This window comes from Thunnus albacares, chromosome 20, assembly GCF_914725855.1.
Source record: "Thunnus albacares chromosome 20, fThuAlb1.1, whole genome shotgun sequence".
NCBI classification, from domain to species: domain Eukaryota; kingdom Metazoa; phylum Chordata; class Actinopteri; order Scombriformes; family Scombridae; genus Thunnus; species Thunnus albacares.
The window spans coordinates 23,559,483-23,579,566 of record NC_058125.1 but is presented as its reverse complement, the minus strand read 5'-3'; the positions used below and the strand labels follow the sequence as shown (position 1 = coordinate 23,579,566).

The 20,084-nt window shown below is 40.4% G+C and overlaps 1 protein-coding gene across 2 annotated transcripts; it reads left to right on the top strand.

Annotated features, from left to right (window-relative positions):
- The first annotated feature begins 996 nt into the window (after positions 1-996).
- Positions 997-19,726, top strand: LOC122971467. 2 transcript variants are annotated; one of them, XM_044338130.1, is made up of 15 exons: positions 997-1,206; positions 3,190-3,474; positions 4,195-4,270; positions 5,465-6,353; positions 7,447-7,581; positions 7,736-7,865; positions 7,976-8,104; positions 9,810-9,914; positions 14,434-14,597; positions 14,697-14,847; positions 15,633-16,217; positions 16,539-16,645; positions 16,728-16,848; positions 16,945-17,045; positions 18,597-19,726. In XM_044338130.1, the coding sequence occupies exons 2-15, from the start codon at positions 3,204-3,206 to the stop codon at positions 18,759-18,761; spliced, it is 3,129 nt and encodes a 1,042-aa protein (XP_044194065.1). In that variant the 5' UTR covers positions 997-1,206; positions 3,190-3,203; the 3' UTR covers positions 18,762-19,726. The 2 variants fall into 2 exon arrangements, with proteins under 2 accessions (XP_044194065.1, XP_044194066.1); XM_044338131.1 differs by lacking the exon at positions 997-1,206 and adding an exon at positions 1,224-1,484.
- Positions 19,727-20,084: the final 358 nt, after the last annotated feature.

Sequence of the window (20,084 nt, the reverse complement as noted above, 5' to 3'; positions counted from 1 at the left end):
TATCAGTATGTCAAAAATAACACATAAGTACCAAAACCATAGTACTGTTTTGAGTACAATCTAAGTATTTACTTATAAAATTGTAATAACATATTTGAATATGTTATTTGAGTAGATTTTTTTTTCCCAATATGTATTAAAAGATTAAAAAGTACTTGGTTACTGCCTTAATTTAGCACTCACAGTATAATCAAATATATCTTGTCTTAATAACACTAATAGTATTAGACTATATATGAATAATGTTACCAAAATTATAAAAAGAAATTAAAGATTACAAAAAATTACATGTGAAATTCATGTTTTCACATGCAAAATATAATTCACATGTAAATTGTCCAAATACCAGCTGTGTCTGTGTGATATTACATGTGAAATTCATGTTTTCATGTTTTATACATTACATTTCACAAATATCTGTAAATGTCACATGTGCCTGTATTATGTGAAATGTTTACATCTGAACTGGTGTTTCACTTGTGATAAATTCTCATGTTTTATTTCAAAATGTATATAATTAATTCTATAATTAGAATATGTTGATAATACATCTGAACATGTAAATTATATTATATTTCAAGTATATCTAAAGTAAGTGTATTTAAATACTCTTAATTATAACTTTAATTTAGCCCAGTGAGTGAATTTATTCATTAATGTAATCTAGAAACATGACACTTATTCTCTTGTTGATACTCTTGACACAGATTTATAATACTCACTCTTAGAGAGGTTTAATAGTTAAAACATTCAAACTTGCTCCTGCAAATTTAGTCACAAGCAAATCTGACTGATTATGTCAAACAACATTTATGCACTGGATGATTTGGATCTAAATTTGGTCCTTAAAGTAAAAACAAAATGTGAAACATTCAAGGAAGGAGAAGACAGACCTCCAAGTGTCACTGAGGGCACGTACAGTATCTGTGGAGATCGGGGCGTGTGGGTGGGCCCGGGGTGACTGAGGTGTAAGAGCTCATAGCTCACACACATGGTCGACCAATCGACAGAGCTTGCGGGGGCAGGAAGCCGGTATACTTGGACGCGGATACACACATGACACAGGACGGACAGACAGTTAGAGAGACAGACAGTCAGGAAGGAGCAGAAACTTCTTTCTCCTCTTTTCTACAGGACCATTGCAGTGATTTCACCTGAACCTGAGACAGGAAAGCAAAGGAGCGACTCACTGATTCTCCCTCTGAGGTAGTGTGTGCTCTAGTTTGTGCACTATTTCACCAAAACTGGAACTTTAAACCACACTGTCAGTTTGACTTTGTTTTACTGGAGGTGTCCTCACTCTCAGCTCACAGAGTGGCTTTTTGGGAAGCGTGTAGCGTAGCTGACAGGAAGTGAACTGCCGGTGCACCATGGGAGGAGTGGATCTGTCATTGTTTGGGATGTGGGACCAGTGTTAAAGATGTAGATCTTTGCATGTCCTGGGAGACTGATTGAGCCTTAAATAGAGTGTCACCTCAGTACCAGTAAGTTCAAATTATCATATTAAAATAGTTAGTTTCCTTTGGGAATGTTCATAACTCATTGTAGCTCTTTATTTAACCTGTTTTCAACACTGTCTTTCAAAACCGCCTTATGAAGGTTAATTATATAACAAAATTACAGAGTCGCAGGTAAAAACAGACACCTGTTGATTTCTACATGCGTTCACACATAAACTCCTTACATTATCAAACAGAAGTACTTCAGATACGCTATCTCCTCTGCTCGCAGGCTCTGTGTGTGAGGATTTCAGGACAAGTGCTGTCTTTCTGTGTGGGAAGTGTCTGTGTTTTGATCCCTCAGTGTTCGCTGTCGACATGGCGAGCGCTGAGGAAGAGAGACTCTGACAGCTGGCCGGCCCAGTGGAAGGCATGCGGCTAGTTCTCAGCATGCCAAATCTCTGCATGCTATTTATACTCACTTTGCCAGGCTCACTAGTGGTGTCTGTTCATTCACACCCGGCCACGGCAAATGCCACCACATTAAGATGCTTGCCAATTACCTATTTACTGTTTTACTATAGTTGAACTGACATGGGTGGTTTCTATTATGGGGTCAGTTTGATGCCTGAACGTTTCTAAAATGATCACACCTAGAATTTATTGTAACCACAGTTAAAATACTCTAGGGTTTAGAGCTGTCGCAGCTTCTTAAGGGCTGATTTTCAACCTTATCTCTAACTATCCGAATTAGGGATGTAATGTGAAAAATGCCTCTGTGTCTCTGGGGTGCAACCATGGATGTATTATCAGGATGTATTATAAGAGCCGCTGCATCGTTATGGTAGTTTGTTTAGGAATGGCTCCAAAGACTTAATGTTTTTAATAGGTTTTGGACAACAATGGAGGCCTACAGCACAGAGGAATAAGATATATCAGGTGTTAGATACACACACACAATACTTGTAAGTAGATCAGTTCATTGCTGGTTTAGCTCTGCACATGAGATTTGTTGACAATAAGAAAAATATAGAAAATTGCCAACCTTACCCTTGAAGGCAGGATGAGGTGAGTTTTACAGACCGATACCTCTAATGTGGTAGTTCCCGATTTCTCACTCGAGATCACAGGTTGCATAATGTTTAAGAGTTTTACACAGTTCAACCAAACAGTAATGTTCCCTTCTCAGAGCCTGAACAGGTAAATCTATCCATTAATCCACAAAAAGACAAAAATAATCAACATAATTTTCTGTTGTGGAAGTGTAGTTGTTACTTTTTTTTCTTTCTTAACTTGTTAATCATCTTTCGACTCCTAAGATTTATCTTGTGACCCCATCAGGGGTCCCAACCCATAGGTTGAGGTGACTCAAACCACAATTGATCACACACCTTCTAAAATAATGACCAAAACAAACAATATATCACCATAATGTATAATATATATAATATATAATATAATATAATTTCTTGCCTTTTTCATCTCTCTTGGTGTTACAGATTGTTTTAAAGTAAGTGGCACCAAAATTAACTCTAATTAATGACTAAAATTATTGATGAAATAAATTCATGCCTATAAATATTACTCTTGTCCTGCAATATTTTTGTTTGAACAATTTTGGCCATGATTTCCACTTTCAGAGCTTGAAATAGGACATGACTGACCCAAAAACATCACCAGAAGTTATGTGGTAGTATGTCTGTACTGATGTGAATCCTTTTAGATCTGTGGGGTTTTTTTTTTTCTTCAGCTCTCATAACGTCAATGCACAGCTACAGTGACAGAGAAATGGCCATTCCTCGGATGTTCAACTCCAACGCTCCGTTTGTCATCGTGACCGGGGGATCTGAGCTCTCGTTTGTTGGCAAGGAGGACGACAGCCAAGCGTGCGAGGAGGAAAAGGAGTCGCTGGTCCAAGCTATCACCCCCCATCTGAGTCGAGTGATGCAGCACGGCACTGCCAAGCATGTGGTCGCAGCGGGGCAGGAAGTGTCTGAGGAGAACGCATGCGTCTCCATAGTGGCACAGGCTCAGAGTAAGACTGTGGGTCTATGTGGGTCATTGCTGGGGTTCTTCTACTCTAATAGTGGGCATAGAGGGTTAATTTCCCACTGAGATTATCTAAACTATACATGGCATGATGGATGTTTGACACTTTAAGAAAATTCTTTATCTCAAGTTTGCATAATGTTTGGATTTTCACCTTCTCTCCACTCAAATCTGCAAACCTCTGACTGCTGCAATCTGCCCAAAATCTGCTAAATGAAGTCAAAAGTTCATGCTAGTTAAAAATTTCAAACAAGACTGTTTTCCGAGTTCATAAAAGAAGGAAAACACAGTTTTTATCAAACAGCGGCGATATGCTTTGTTAACACAGTAATGCACAATGTGTCATTAATTTAAATACGCTGACTGAACCTTTTAGAAAACAGCCAGTAATGAAAAACTTACCCGCATTCCTTATTTTAACAATCTGCAGGATAAAAGACAAAGAATTGAATCATTGTGTTTCCTTCCTGCGGAGATACCAAAGATCATTAATATTCACAACTGAACAGTCTTACTTAAGAAAGAATTCGGGGAATAATTGTACCATTATGATATCTGCTGATAGCCCAGATTTTTGTAAACCTACCAAGAAAATTCAAGCACCAAATACAACCTCTTGCCAGTAGCGTCAGGCTGTTGATTGATGAGCTGACTCATATTTTTGAATTAAAACTCTGTTAATAAGATGTCGCTATCTCTGTCTCAGGAGAAGACTTTCAGGAGTTCACCCCTTCCAACACAGAGTGCCCCTACTCGAGATCCCAGCTGCTTAAAAAGAACAGGTACTTCACAATATACACACTAAATACTATAGTACATACAACATGGCCATAAGTATGTGGACACCTTAACTTTACACCGATATGTAATTGTTGGATATGTCAGTCCAAGACCAATCTGCTGCTATAAAATCCACCACAAAAACTGATATTACTGTTTTACTGGCTGCCTGGATTATTAACAAATTTGACACGAGAGAAGAAATACCAGTTCCATATGTGTTTAGTTTAGGATTAGGCAGCAAAAGCACTTTGGTTAAGGTTAATAAAAGATTGTGGTTTCAGTTAGATGTTAATAAACACTTTTCGTGTGTGTGTGTGAGTCTTGTGCTTAAATTCACTGCAGACTTTTTCTGATGATGATATGATCTTTCCTCACCAGGACCTAAACCTAACAATAAACGACAATAAAAAAGTTTGACAATGCTGTCGTTACTGTCAGCGGATATTGTACTACAAGGTCAGATGGGAAACAAATGCGTTGTCAGTGAACATTTAACCTTCTGTATGAGCATATTTGCAACTTGTCAGATATGTTTCTTTACAACATTCCCTCATTATGTTACTAGAAAACATAATCTGGACCATATTAGGTTCTGTCAAAACCAATTTGCCGACTTTCCACCAGATGTTGGAACTGGGCTGCAGTGGATTTGCTCCCATTCAGCCACAAGAGCTTTAGTGAGGTCCAACACTGATGTTGGGAGATAAGGTCGGCTTGTAGTCGATGTTCCAGTTCATGTCAAAGGTGTTGGATAAGGGTTGAGATCAGGCCTCTGTGCAGACCAGCCAAGTTCTTCCACGCCAAACTGGGAAAACCATTTCTTTATGGAGCTGGTTTTGTGTACAGATGCGTTGTCACGTTGAAACAGGAAAGGGACAAACACAAACTGTTGGTATCACACTATTGTTTAAAATATCATTGTATGATGTAGCTTTAAGATTTTCCTTTATTAGAACTAAGAAGTCAAACCCACAGCAGCCTCAGACCCAAAGTACGTCCTGTGTAGGCCTTAAAAAATTCTGACTTTAGTGATTCCCTGTGGTAGTATCAAAAAAGGCACTTTTACTCGCACACACACACCTCACAATGGATCTGACACAGGGTGACAAGACATCGACTGCACATGTTTTCACAAAAAAACCTTATCCCACCAGAATAATTGGAAAACACATCATATATCGTCTCATTTGCAGGCCTCTCAGCAAGGAAACTGCACTCACGAGTGACACAGAAGACGAGGACTTCGACGGCGCCACCAAACTCCCGCACTACCACCTACAGAGGAAACAGCGCAGGAAAATTAAGACACGACAAAGCGAGGTGGAAGGGGAGGAACCTCCAATCATCAGGGGCCTGTGGGTGCAGGAAATTGATTGGCTGAGATCAGCAGACAGAGAGATGACATCATCTACTGAAATCATACCGCCGCCTCCTCAGTTTACTGACTCAGTCTCACACCCTTGCAGCCGTGCAGACCCGCACTCCTGTGTGTATGAAGGTCACAGCAGTACAGATGTGTGTGACTGTGTCAGGGGATTAGAGGATGTGTCACTATCAGAGGACCAGCACAGATCAATAGACACAGAGGACACATCCAGCACTGATGACAGAGGAGACTCAGACTCTGACTGTGCCGAATCTATTTACACTCATGAAAGTGAGTCAGACTCATCTTACTGCGGAGAGGATGACATACAAGTGCGAGACAGGTTTATAGTTGAAGCCAGCGTGTCAAATCTGACCTTTGACTTGATGGGAGTGTCCGGTTTTAACTCCTCATCCTCCCACGGTCAGTGGGACTCTGACTTCTCCAGTGGTTCCACAAGGGCTTCAGGGTGTGCACAAAGCCTGTTGGGAAATTCAGACTCCACCTACACTCCCTTGCACACTGTAAATACATCTCCGTGTGTGTTTAGTCTTGCTGACGTGAGTGATATTGACACAGTTTTGGACGGCCTGAGAGGAAGAGTGATGCGGATGCCAAAACTCTTTGTTTCACCTTTTTTCGAAGATTTGAAAAAACAGACTCTGAATGACTGGAAACAAAGTGTACCTGTCAATGAAGGACTCATATTTCATCATGTAAGACATTTACATTTAGCTTATCTTCATTCACAACTTTGCTGATACTAACATGCCAACATATGCCCTAAAACTATAATAAGCTAACACCAAACACTGCTCTTAATAAGTTTCAGGCACACACTTCTAGCCTCAATCATTCATGTCACAACAGAGGTCAAAGAAGTCACATGTTTCTTTACTTAAAGGCGTACTCCAGCAATTCTGTATTGCACTTCCTCAAAGTTGAGGGATTCACAAGAGGCATATTAAAATAAGAATGGTCTAAATCGAAGCAGCAGAGGCGAAGATATCTTGATTTTTAGTCCTGTGTAAAGGTCCCAAAAGCCCATAATGCAATGCAATCATTAGATAAAAGTAGTGAAGTAAAACATACATAAAATGTAGTGGAATAGAAGTAGCATAAAATAAAATACTTTTTGGTCACTTGTGGGCAGCCAAACAAGCTGTAAACACAACCTTGTCTTATCAGTTATCTTATTAGTTGTTATGGTGAACATAACAGTTGCCTATTTGTTGGGCTAACATTAGCTACTTTAGCTAAATTGTGCTAACAGGGCAGGTATCATAATCAAGTAATATAAACTTAGTGAAATATTGTGACAATAGTCCGACTCAGTGCGAGTCCCAGAGACAGGGAGAGCAGCAGGTGAGCCAGCTGTCAATCACAGCTGTCAATCAACACCCATACGGCAGCCATCAAAGCTACTATAAGTCTTCACCTCTTATTAACAGAGCAGTAATTTCCAAATTGAGCACCAGCACACTTATTAGATGATCTGAATTTAGAGATTGAGACCATAATGACTCCTGAAAAAAAATGAGTATTTGTAGAGGGACGTTGATACTTTTTGAATGGAAGTCTGTTGGAGCATCTAGTGGCCGTCGGTGGAATTGCACTTTAAGACACATCAGTATCGGCTTCAGCCTCAAGCCGTGGTAGCTGCCGTTCGGTTGCAGTGGGTATTTTTCCTTTGACAACTGACAGGAAACATTTGCCATGACCTTATGATTTTATGTTTTAGCTGCTCCATCTTTTCCTTCGGCCTGTTTTTCATTTATGCTTTCAATGTGTTTCTTTTGTATCCTTAAGCAACTCCAGCCTAATAGTTCTCAGTACAGGGAGGGAGAGGAATATCACATCCAAAACCACATCCAGAACGGCTCATACGGTGATGTATTCTGTGTTCGGGACAGAAGGACTGGATTCAAATGTGCGGCCAAGAGGGTGAGCCAAGAAAGAATGAGTCACTTAAAATCCAGATACGCACCACCCAAAGCTTTCTAAACAATATTCCCCTTATAGGTCAAGATCAGAAATGATGATCAAGTTAAAAATTGCTGAAATGTTTTGTGAGCTCATCGATGTCCACTTATCTCAGATTCCACTGAGTCATTTCAGCAGAGAGGAGGTGAACACGTGGAGCACTCTGAACTCCCCTCGCGTTGTGGAGCTCTTCGGGGCTGTGAGGGAGGGGCTGAACGTTATGCTCTTCATGGACTTGAAACCAGGTAAAGTCAACAATAACACAAATACTCTATCATAATGAGAATGTAACGAAATGTAAATGTGTAGTTTGAGTAGTCTTATAATGTAACTGCACTTGTCCAAACCACTTCAGCTTGTTTGGCCCAGCTCTTAAAAGAGATGAAAACCCTACCTGAGGATTTGGCCCTGCACTACCTTCATCAGACACTGGGGGCGCTGGAACACCTGCACCACAGAAAGGTCCTGCACCTGGATGTCAAAGGTAGGATCATGGTTTAGAACAGAAGATTAAATCTAAGCGTTTAGTTCTAATACAAAACGGCATCTCTGGTGAGGCAAATAAAAGCAGTGGTGGGAACATTTACTTAAGTCCTGTACTTGAAGCTGCCCTAATCAATATTTTTATGTCAATAATGGATCAAATGAGTATTTGTAATGTGAAAGGATGGAGTAGTGAAGTAACCTCAGAGAATTATCAGCCAACTCTGCAGTTCCCCTCAGCTTTACGGAGCATTTTAGCATCTTTCAGCTCAATGTTTTGATTGTCTCTCACAACTCTCATCAATCTAATTTCCAGCAGTAGCAGGAAGCTGTTCTCAGCAACAAAGCTCTGAAAAACCCCACTGTACGCTACCTGCTCAGCAAGAAATGAAAGACAGACACAGTTAGCAAATAGCTGGTGAACATAGTGAAGCATTTAGCAGCTAAAGAGCCAAATATTTCTCCCAGAGGGCTGACAGGAGCCACATTTTACTTCTACTCCACTACTTTATCAGGTGCCTCGAAACGTGACTCTAAATGAATGCTAATGTTGTTAATGTTGCTAACACATTCACCATATCAACTTTATAATGTCATAATTTAGCTTGTTGCCCTGCTCTCAAATGGCAAAAAAACAACAACATGTAATTAATGCAGCTTTAGGTTTTCAGGAACTTAACTTGAATATTTACTTTTAATGCTGATTCATACTTCCTTTCCAATGAACTTATAGCTTATCTTCTTATGATGCATTTAACTCCCCAGTATATAAACTTGTTATGGTTATCTCCTCCTTGAGCAGCCACAATATTAAAATGCTGCTTACATGTTAATGTATCAATAATAATAATCCATTAATATTATATATAAATAGTGATATAACACTCTTCAAAGGGCAAGTATTCATAGTAAATATTTACTACTATGTGCTGATAATACCTCTGTACTTTTGAATGAAGGACCTTTCATTGCAATGGAGTATTTTTTTAATGTATTTTATATGGAATATTTTACGAACAAAAGGTCATTCACTGAGTTTTCTCTACATTTTAGAGTCTTGTATTTTTATAGTGTATCATGGATTTTTAAAAAATGTACTCATATCTTATATATACTAATATACTCATATGTTGTGTGATATATGTACATACAGGCTATGGACTCCAACTTTACCTTGTTTGGTTAGTTGTGAGACCCCACCGTGTCCCATCTTTCATTGTCGTGATAGTGGATTTGATATTATCAGCAATACTTACAGGGAGGGAGCCTAGTAAAGCCTCTAGCTACTGGTTGTCAGCAGACATTCGCAGTGATGGTCCATAATCCTAAACTGACACCTCACCCCTAAACCCTCAGTAATCCCCGCTGAGAGGATTGAGTAGGAAGGGGCTCGCTCAAATTAGGCCCCTCCATTGTCCTCTGAGCTTGCTGCGAGCAGGTTTCGTTCAGTCAACAACCATCAAATTAACCAGTCTCATCATATTAGATCTTCACAAAGAGGTGGAAAAAAAGTGTGTGCATGCTTTATTTTTGGAGATGTTACCTTGTGCAGCCTCAGGATGGCTGTTCAGGAGCTTTGGCCTCCTGTGTACCCATCACTCTGACAGCCTCTGACAGCCTCCTCATTTCTCAGTCAACTGTTTCATAATGAGCACCAAATGAAAACAAGCTGTCTCTCTAAATCCTGCGTGTTGATTTTATTCCAGTTGACAATGTGCTGCTGTCTGCAGACTGCAGAGACACATTCCTCTGTGACTTTGGTCTCTCAGAGACATTAGATGACAATGGATGGAGCACGAAGGCCTTCAGGGGTAAGTAAATTCTACAGAAGTCAGCAATAAATTGTGTCAAAAACTGAATTTTTGTATCACTGTGGTAAAACACAATAATTCACTTGATAGTTATTGGTCACATATTGGAATTATTTAATAAAGAAACACAAAAGAAGAGAAAGAGTCTTCTACCACAATAGTTCCACTTCTCCTACTGAGAGAAATAAGCAGCTGACATCGGTTGGTTTTTGCCACCCGGATTTTCATATTATCTTGTTCTTCAGCAAATCCATGATAATAACGAAAGAGTTGAAGGGGAACACGCTGACAGAGCACAGGAAATGACTTCAGCATGTAGTCTTTAAGTCATTTTGACATCTTGAGTGTTGGTGGCACATTTTGCATTTATGTGTTTGACTGATGATCTTATCAAAACTAACTTACATTGACTCCAAAAACAAGATGAGCTTAAAGAGACACTCCATTGATTAAGTATTGCACTTTCATAAAGTTAAAGACTCCCAAGAGCTTATTAAAAAAAAAAATAATGGCAAACTGATGCCAAGATAGCCTGACTTTTAAGCTAGAGCTAAACTTGACACAAGGGGATATAATACTGTATGTGATCAGGTTGTATCATGTTTTAACTATATTCCCAATGTAACAGGAAGTTTACCTTCTTTCATTCACTTTGTGATACAAGTCAAGTAAAATTTATTTATAGAGCACATTTAAAAATGTGTTCACCAAAGTGCATTACAGAGAAATCTGAAATACAATAAGTAACTGTAGCAGACACAAGTAAAACAATTGTATCATCATATTGATAATTATGGGGACTCAAGTGTATATTGGGAAGGATTAACATATATGGGTTGCCATTTTTATGCTTTTCATTCTCTGTGATAGAGAGCAGGCATTGTGGTGAGCAGAGGGTTTTCCAGTAGAAATGTTTTTGCTTGATGTGTGTTACTGAAAAGGAAAAGATAAATAATAAAATAATAGTGATACATTTAATATGTACCTCATTTTTCATTCATAGTGAAACCCAAAGTGCTACAGTTTTAAAAACACAGAACACACAACATAAAGAAAATAGTAATAAGAGTTCAGATGAAAAAGCCTCCCTGGATAAAAAGGTTTTTAGGCCTTTTTTAAAATAGACTAGGGTCTGTGCTGCCCTCAGATGGTTTAGGAAGGCTGTTCCACAAGTGTGGTGCAGCAGAGCAGAAGGCTCGATCCCCCATAGTGCTGAGCTTAGTACTGGAGGAGCAAGCAAGCTGTTGGCAGATCTGAAGGTGTGGGTGGGGGTTAGTGGTGTGATCAGTTCCTGTAGGTAGGGAGGCACATGTCAAGTGATGGATTTGTATGTGAATAGCAGGACTTTGAAGTCAATCTTGAAGGAGACAGGCAATGAAAACAGAATTGGTGGTTGTGCTTTCGCAGTCTCATCAGGATCCTGGCAGCGCTGTTATGAATGTACTGGAGCTTCTGGATGCTCCTGCCAGGGATCCATGTGAAGAGCACGTTGCAGTAGTCCAGTCTCGAGGAGATTATGACACGAACAAGTTTCTCTGCATCTGACAGAAGTCATCTCATCAAAAGTCAGCTGAGGGTCAAACCTAACACCCAGATTAGTGACTAAGGAGGAAAGAGGGAGGTCCTGGCTGTTTAACTGGAGGAAATTTTTGCTCATCCAGGCCGTTATCTCCTCAAGACAGGTGCTGAGGCGTGACATGCCTGTAGAAGGGCTTGGGGCGGTTTTGATGGGTATCATCAGCGTAGCAATGAAAAGACATTCCAGTCTGCTGATGACACGTCCAAAGGGAGCATGTAGAGGGTAAACAGGGTGGGGCACCCTTACAGAATACCACATGTGATAAGTAGCGATCTGGACCTGCATCCTCCCAATGAGACATATTCAGTCCTACTGGAAAGGTAGGACTGAAACCACTGAAGTCTGACAGTCCAATGGTGGTGTGGAGGTGGATAGGTTGTTGTGTTTAAGGTGGTCCTGACGCTCAGAAGCAACCACCTACTCTGACACTTTTGACAGAAAAGGGAGGTTGGAGATAGGTCTGTAGCTGGCAAGAACTTCTGGGTCCAGGGTGGGCTTCTTGAGGGGAGGGGGCGGATGACTGTGACCTTAAAGGCAGATGGAGCACTACTAGTTTCAAGGGAGAGGTTGACAGTTTGGATGATCAGGAGACTGAGAATGGGGATGTATGATTTCAGCAGAGCTGTGGGAATGGGGTCCAGGGCACAAGTTCAGAGTTTCTTCTTTTTCATACAGTCATTCAAACCTTTATTTATACAGTGTACACCATTGAGAGGAAGCTCTGTTTTTCAAGGACGCACTGACAATACAATACAATTATAAAATATAAGAAACAATCGGCAAATATAAAAAGCAAATATGGACAGATAAGCAATAAGCAACATAAGATATAAGAAACAATAAAAGCGATGTATAAAAACAGATAACATGAAACATATTTAGGCAATAAAAGCAATACATGCACATAAAAGTTAAAGCTCAATTAAAAGACGTGCATTCACACCGCCCTGTGTCAGCTAAAAGAGATTTAAAATGATTAAGTGGGATTAGCTCGTCTAATTTTGCTATTTTCTGCAAGTTGTTCCACTTGTGTGGAGAGTAATATTTAAAAGCCAGTTTCCCTCTCAGTGCTAGTGTGTTGATTTTCAATGACCAAATAGTCTCGGGACCTAGTGCAGTGTGAAATTGAAGTACAGTTAATAATCTTCCTGAGGATTTCCTTAATGTGGCTCTGCCTGGCACCAGTAAAATGGAGTAGAGACGACGAGCTCCTTGACAGAGGGTCGATGACAGGAGGAGGCAGAGAGGAAGAGCTGGACATCAGAGAGCGGATGTTGTTGACCTTAGATCTGAAAAAGAATATTTATGGTGGAAAAAAAGATGCTTTGGGTTGCCATGATTGTTATTAATGAGGTTGGAGAAGAAATGTGATCGAGCATCTTTAAGGGACTTTGTCCTTTGATGTTCACGGATGGCCAGTTTATGGACAGCGAGCTCAGAGCGTCTAAAGCGTTGTTCCAGGACACGTCCAGCTGTTTTTATTTTCTGCAGGTCATGAGTGAACCAGGGAGCAGAGCGTGGAATATTGACCTCATGTGTCATGACAGGGGCATGAAGATGAAAGACACTGAGGGCCTCTAGGTCATCTACTGATGCAGAAGCTGGGCAGGTGATGTGCTGGAGGTCCGTAGTCATGATGGCTGGATTGATGCTTGTCCAGTTCTGAAAAAAAGCATTTGACGCTTAGGTTTAGTAGTGGGAGACAAGAATGTCAAATCCATTAATCTTGTGGTCAGACATACCCATATCATAGACCTGTAGGTTATTGATGGAGTTGGAGTAAGTGATGACCAGGTCAAGTGTTTGCCCCCCTGGTGTGAGTAGGGTCATCAACATGCTGCTTTAGGCCAAGACACTCAATCAGTCTCAGGGACTCCACTGCAAAATGACCAGAAGGGTTGTCAACATGTATATTCATATCACCAACAATGACAATGTTGGTTGACATGTTGGAGCAGACTGAAGTGAGGAGGTCGTGTATCTCAGGGAGGAAAGGGAGGTTTACATTTTGGAGCAAGGCATTCCATAGAAAAAAGATCAGGCATTGGCAGGGGAGACAGTTTCAGTTCAGCCTGGTGTATGATTGCTAAACCACCACCACGGCCGGAGCTGCAGGCCTTTTTCCATGTAACTAGCCAGGAGGGCAGGCCTCATTAAGCACAGAGTAGTCTCCTGGTTTATGTCAGGTTTCGGTTAGGCACAAGAAATCAAGCTTTGTCTTGTCTTCTATCTCTGAACAATCTTTACCAGCATTAGAAACTTTTAGGACAAAACACAAGCAGCCAAGCTGACTAATCACGGTTCTTGTGGTCCCCGTGGGGTATCGTAGGTAGGCAAAAGGGAGAGATCACCTAACCGCCTTAAGTACGGCATAAGCCCTTAATGCAAAAGTATAAATCCAGCTTTAGTCCCTGATACAGGTCAAGCTCCAAAAATGCTGAATCCTACAATTCACACAATGCAACTCAATAGCATCTTTTATTACACCCTACTTTCCTTATAAACACCCACATCTTTGAAGCCTTGGTTAGTAACTTAGACTTTATTTTTTTAATACAGTCAAGCCCAAACCAAGAAAACCCTGATGACATCTTCATGACATCATCAGAGTTATTTTTCCTGACTTGACAAATCTCCTCCAGAGCCACAGACATTATGCAGCTGTTTTAACAGGCTGAGTAGTCCTTCTAATGACAAGTAAACGGATTTTCATGTGTAAAATTGGTGGAATTCCCCTTTATACCTCAACTTTATACATTATGGACAATACAATAGTGCAAGCTAATGGTTAAAGCCACATTACAACAACGACAATAACAACAACAACAACAAAAAAGGCAATGTATAAACACAACAGAAGCATGATCAATGAGGGAGAATAAAATGTAATAAAGAGATAAAAGAGAGAGATCATAATTAATTTACTGTTTGTCCATGTAGGAGCTGCCTTCCCCGGCACAGAGACCCACATGGCTCCTGAGGTGGCACGAGGGGACCAACTGTGTGCCAAGGCCGACGTGTGGAGCAGCTGTTGTATGCTACTGCACATGCTCAACGGATGCCACCCATGGATACGTTACTATTCCCATCCACTGTGTCTCCAGGTCAGAGTCTCTTCTTTTATCGTTACTGGTAAAAATCAGATATTTTCACCCTGAATTGGAAAAAAGATTGATTCACATTTCTTGTCATCTGTGTGTCAGATTGTCAACGAGCCTCCACCGCTGTGGGAGGTGCCGTCCAACTGTAACAATTTCACAGCCAAAGTGTTCAGGGCCGGACTCCAGAAGGACCCCGACAGACGAGCATCGGCAAAGGAGCTCAGGAAGAAAACCACCAAGGCCCTCAGAGCAGGTCGAAGCACTTAACAATAAAGAATCATCTTAGAATATAATTATTTGTCAACTAAAAACCTGTAAAATCTAACCAAAATTAATTTGCATTTTTTATCTGCCACAGCACACATATCAGTCACTTGTCTTGTGTTCTGAAATCTGAAACCAAAAGGGAGAAATTTATATTGGCGCCCCCTAATTTTTCCATTGATTTGACAGAATACAATTCTGTGTAGCTGGAGTCCTTATTTTGATACAGTCAATCAAATCTCGCATAAAGTGATAACACGTCCTTCTATCTAGACTGTCTGGTCAGAGCAGACAGTCGCACTGAGCCTGATAGCATCCTGTTATACAAGATCCACAGACTCTAAACAACCCACATTAGCTTTCCTGCTAAAGTCTCCTTCTTATCTAACTTACAATCACGAACACACATGTCTTGTCCTGCAGCTTAGCTTGTTGAATGAGCCACAAACAAACAAACATTCACTGGGGAAAAGTGCACCGTACTCTGGTCCAATTAGATGCTGGTTTGCTAACAACACACTGTCTGCCCATGACATGTAGCTACAGCACAAGTTTGTCTAACTCAAACACCCTGCTGAGACAAAAAGGAGCATTTCTGTTTCCTCAAAACTTATTTTCTTCCTTTTAATAACACAAAACCATTAACAATACATTTACAACCACATTGGCATCATTTTTGACCACAAAAACTGGTAGCTAAATGTGATTTCAGTTGGACTTTAATCTCAAGTGACACTGAAAATGAATGTTTTGCTCCATTTTTTTGCTGCACAGTTGGAGGTCTGAGTCCCTGGTCCGTCGAAACCGCCTGTGAGAAACTGTATCACAGCAAGACTGAAGACACCCCCCGTTCTTTGTCACCAGGGATCCCCGTCACCCCGAATAAACCACCCGCTCCCGTCTCAGCTCCCACGATGTACTGGGTGAGCCCCTGGAGAACCACGGCGGTGGACGAGGACAGCGATGACCTGGAGGACGGTGACTCAGACCAAGAAGTGGAGACGGATTCGCTGAGTAGAGAGTGGGAATCCCAGCCAAAATCACTGCGGGATGATTACATCGCAGATGAAAATGACTGGGACACTGGGTCGGATTCGGAAGTGGACATCTATATGGGAGAGGAGGAATATATTCAGGAGAAGTGGCTGAAAAATGACAGGGACTATGAGGGGGATTGGGAAGAGGAGGGAGATGATGAAGAGGAGGAGGAGGAGGAGAAGGAGGAGAAGGAGTGGGACTCTTCCGTGTCTACAGAGTATCTCCGTGCTCTGCGAGGCCTTTTCCCTTTGCTGCAAAAAGCCCGACAGACAAATAACAGTTCGGGGGGATCAGAACCAGAGCTGGAATATATCAGAGACGGTGAGTCAGTAAAGCTCTGCGTCATGAGGACAGCTCGGCGTGGGTAAAACACTCCTGTTTACCAGTTTGTTGTCCAGAATCATTTCATTTCATCTGCTGCAAACAAATGTTATCAGGATACTGCATCTCACAAACTGATAAGGTGGCTGTAATGAAGAATAGCTGATTTCATTACCGTGAATATCATGTTTATTCTGATAAATGTGATGAAAGTAAACATGACTGGTAGTAAATGCACTAAAACATGAAGGAAAAACACTGATATAGTCATTTGAATGGGAAGGGAAACATAACTCAAATTGCTGTTAACATTGTCTTTAGGTGTAGCTCTTGGCACCACAATCCAGGCCCCCTCCCCTGAACCCCGAGACGACCCTCCGTCCTGTTTCAGCTCTTCGGACTCATCGCAGATCGATGACTCAGACAAGGTGCGTATCTAAAGATGAAACTTCTCTTACGTAAAATTAAAACTGTGCAAAACTAACGTTTCTTTCCCATTTTTTTTTGAAGGAGTCCGATCGTTCGTCTGATGACCTCAGCTCTGGAGTCTTTTCCTCCTGCAACAGTCACACAGATGGACACTTGGAGTGGTTGGCCTCAGCCAATCAGCCCTCCTCATACTGCTTTGAAGGTAAAACAGCAGGAATCTATCTATCGCTAAGTTATAAGGTGGTTGACTTGCTGTTGGCATCATTTTTTTTTTTTTTTACTGCTCTGACACTTGCAGGTGTTGACATCTGGATAGAGAACGTCCAGGGCGAGTGTCTGAGGATTCGGGAACGCCGGCAGGTCAAAGTTGGACATGTTGCGATAGGAATTAGTGATCAGGTAAGAGACAGTTAACTGATGTCACAATTGCTTGTTTGAATGTTTGAGATGTGTTTTCAGGTATCCCAAGCACAGTTTACTCCAGGATATTGTTCAGTCGAGGTATTAAGCCACCCAGACTCTGATGTATCTTGTCTCATGTTTAATTTAGTTAGTAGATGAAACAATAGGCTCAGCGACACGGGGCCTCTGCTCCTCTTACATTTTTAAAACGATATTAGCGGCAGTAGACTTTTCGTTTCAAGCGAGGTAGCCCACCTCTGCTATAAAACACCATGGGAGACTCTGCTTCTGTAGGACAGTCAAATGATAATTTCTGACCATGTTTTTGTCTCAGTCTGGACTGTGGTGGCTTCAAATGCAAAATGTGGAGTTTATCCATAAAGAGCACTGATGTCACTTCCTGTCTAGTAACCCATCACCATCTCTCGTCAAGAGTTTTTTTCATAGGTCTACAACAGCATTTACTGTTAGAATTTGAAACTACAATTAACTTGTTGGCATTTTTAGCTCTAGTTTCTGTTGTCTAAAAAACATCTACGCTGTTCAGCTCTACCTGTCTCGTAGCTCGCCACTCGACTGGCCTCCACTGTCTTGGGCTTGTGGGAAATGGTGTTCGTTAAAGACAAAAAACCCAGAAATATTCCACTAAATACACAATAAACTGTGAGGGAATTACTGACTATTGAGTAAGGTTATGGGCTGAATTTTAGTACTTTGCGTAGTGCTGCAACGATAACTCGATCAATAAATCAAAAGAATATGAATTGGCAACTATTTTGATAATCAATTAATTGTTTAAGTCATTTTCAAACAAAAATGCCAAAACTTTGCTGGTTGTAGATTCTGAAATATGAGGATTTGCTGCTTGTTTTTATCTTAGATGTTTTTGTTTTTGGACTGGATAAAACAAGCAATTTAAATTTAAAAAATAATCATCAGATTAATCAATAATGAAAATAACCTTTAGTTGCAGCCATATATTTGTGTTACAGATGTCAGTGTGATTTTGATTGAGGTTTTACTTGGAGGTTTTGTGGAACAAAACCCAGAAGGTCCGTCTTCGTTTTGGCTCTCTTTACCGTACGATGAGTTGATTTTGTAGAGTTTGTTCTTCACAGCTGGATCTTTGTATTGATCTCACAGCTTGTTAAAGGGATGTTAATATTGCACCATTCTAGCATTCAATAGTATGTGTCTGACTAACAAGTAAAGCTGGGCATTGATTGAAACTTTTCAGTACTATTGTCGATACAACACCTGAGTTCTGATACTGATGAGTTTGAAAAATATGAACATAATTCTCTACAAAACTCAAAAAAACAAACTTCTTGAATGTTAAATGTTGTGCTTTTCCTAAATAAAATAGTCTAGAATTGGAAATATTTTAATTTAAATCAGGATCATGATTAAATAATAAGTAAATAAGATAAGACTCCAGATGTTCGATGCCAACGTTCGACACATTTTGACTGAAACCAAAAGAAGTGTTTATGTTTGATACTCAGCCCTGATACGTCATCCACATGAATCATCCCATCTGTCATTCAGATCTCAGGGAAAGCCTTTACTTTGGAGACCCTGGACAGGAAGATGGTGCCCTTTGAACAAGAGATCAAAGAGTCTTGTCTGTGGCTCCGCTGTGTTCCTGCTCCGGACAGATGTCAGCGCTGGAGGTGGAGGGTCAGAGAGGGCAAGCTGGAACTACGAGAATGAGACATTCTTGTTGTTTTTCTTTTGTTGTTGTTGTTGCTTGCACATGATTATTTACTGTTTGTTCTTAAGCCATGTGGTCAAAAAAAAATGCATTTACATATAGATAATGTGTTGTCGATTCATTTTCCTGCGTGAAAGTTGGATAGCGAGTGTTGATGGTGAGAATTTGAGATTAGTAAATTTTCTCATAAAATATTACAAGATGTGATTTTAAAGATAGTTTTCTATTTGTAAAGATGATTTCCTCAGTTTATATTAAACCAAAGAACTTAGTATATTACAGTATGTTTTTGTTCCCTCTATGCTCTGGAAACTAGAGATAGTCACGTTACTTGGTACCTTTTAAGGTTTAGAAGCTGCTTGAAACAATGAACAATTGTCACAATATGAATACTTGAATTTTTCTGACATTTTATATCTTAATAAACAATGACCTCTAAAACAAATAGGCCTCAATTTATTGTCTCCTTCAGCTTGTTCCACACAGGAGAAGAATGGTTGGTTACAAGAGCAGTAAAGATGCATTCAGGAGCGACCGAGCTGATGAAAAAGCCTCTTATTCTACGACAGACCATGACTAGACCTATAGCATGATAATAAAGAAACCTTGCCTTGTGCTCACAAAGAAAGTACATGTGACTAGATCACGTGTGAAACATGTGATCAAATCACATGATTCAAGCACACATAGTTTTTCAGGCATTTCATATAAATTCACAGCCTATTGAGCACATGTGGGTTTCACAAATGAAATGCTTCCGTTGATGATTCTGCACGGTGATGTTTGAGGAAGGTGGAGTTAATAGGGTCATTCGAAAGACTCCTTTGGTAAATATTTAAACACAGCCTGACACTATATAGAAAGCCTGAGGTCGCCAGTGGCTTGAAACCTGCTCGGTTTAGAAACTGTCTTGTTTCTAGCAAACAATAAGAGATAAAAGACTCTGGATGTAATTTACCAGCATCCATCATTGTAGTTGTGCTGTCATTTGTAGGAGTGTTGTCTTAAAACATCAGTCAGGAGCCCAAATGAACACTGAAACATGTTTTTCTTGCTGTAATCATTCCTCCTGTTCATACTGACCATTAGAAGATCCCTTCATAATGCACTTACAATGGAAGTGATGGAGGACAAAATCCACAAGCTGTGCAAAAATGTATTTAAAAGTTTATCTGAAGCTAATATGAAGCTTCAGACGTCTAAATGAGTCAAATCAAGTAGATATCTTTCAACGTTACAGTCTTTTTAGTGCCAAAGTCTCTTTGTTACTATACTTCCACCACAGCTCAACAGGGAAACACAAAGAGGGAATTTGATACTAA

Bases quoted from the DNA above. Each gene is read 5' to 3' on its own strand.
- LOC122971467 (XM_044338130.1), top strand. From the start codon at position 3,204: ATGCACAGCTACAGTGACAGAGAAATGGCCATTCCTCGGATGTTCAAC. The intron at 16,646-16,727 runs GTGCGTATCTAA...TTTTTTTTGAAG, and splicing joins AGATCGATGACTCAGACAAG to GAGTCCGATCGTTCGTCTGA. The intron at 17,046-18,596 runs GTAAGAGACAGT...TCTGTCATTCAG, and splicing joins CGATAGGAATTAGTGATCAG to ATCTCAGGGAAAGCCTTTAC.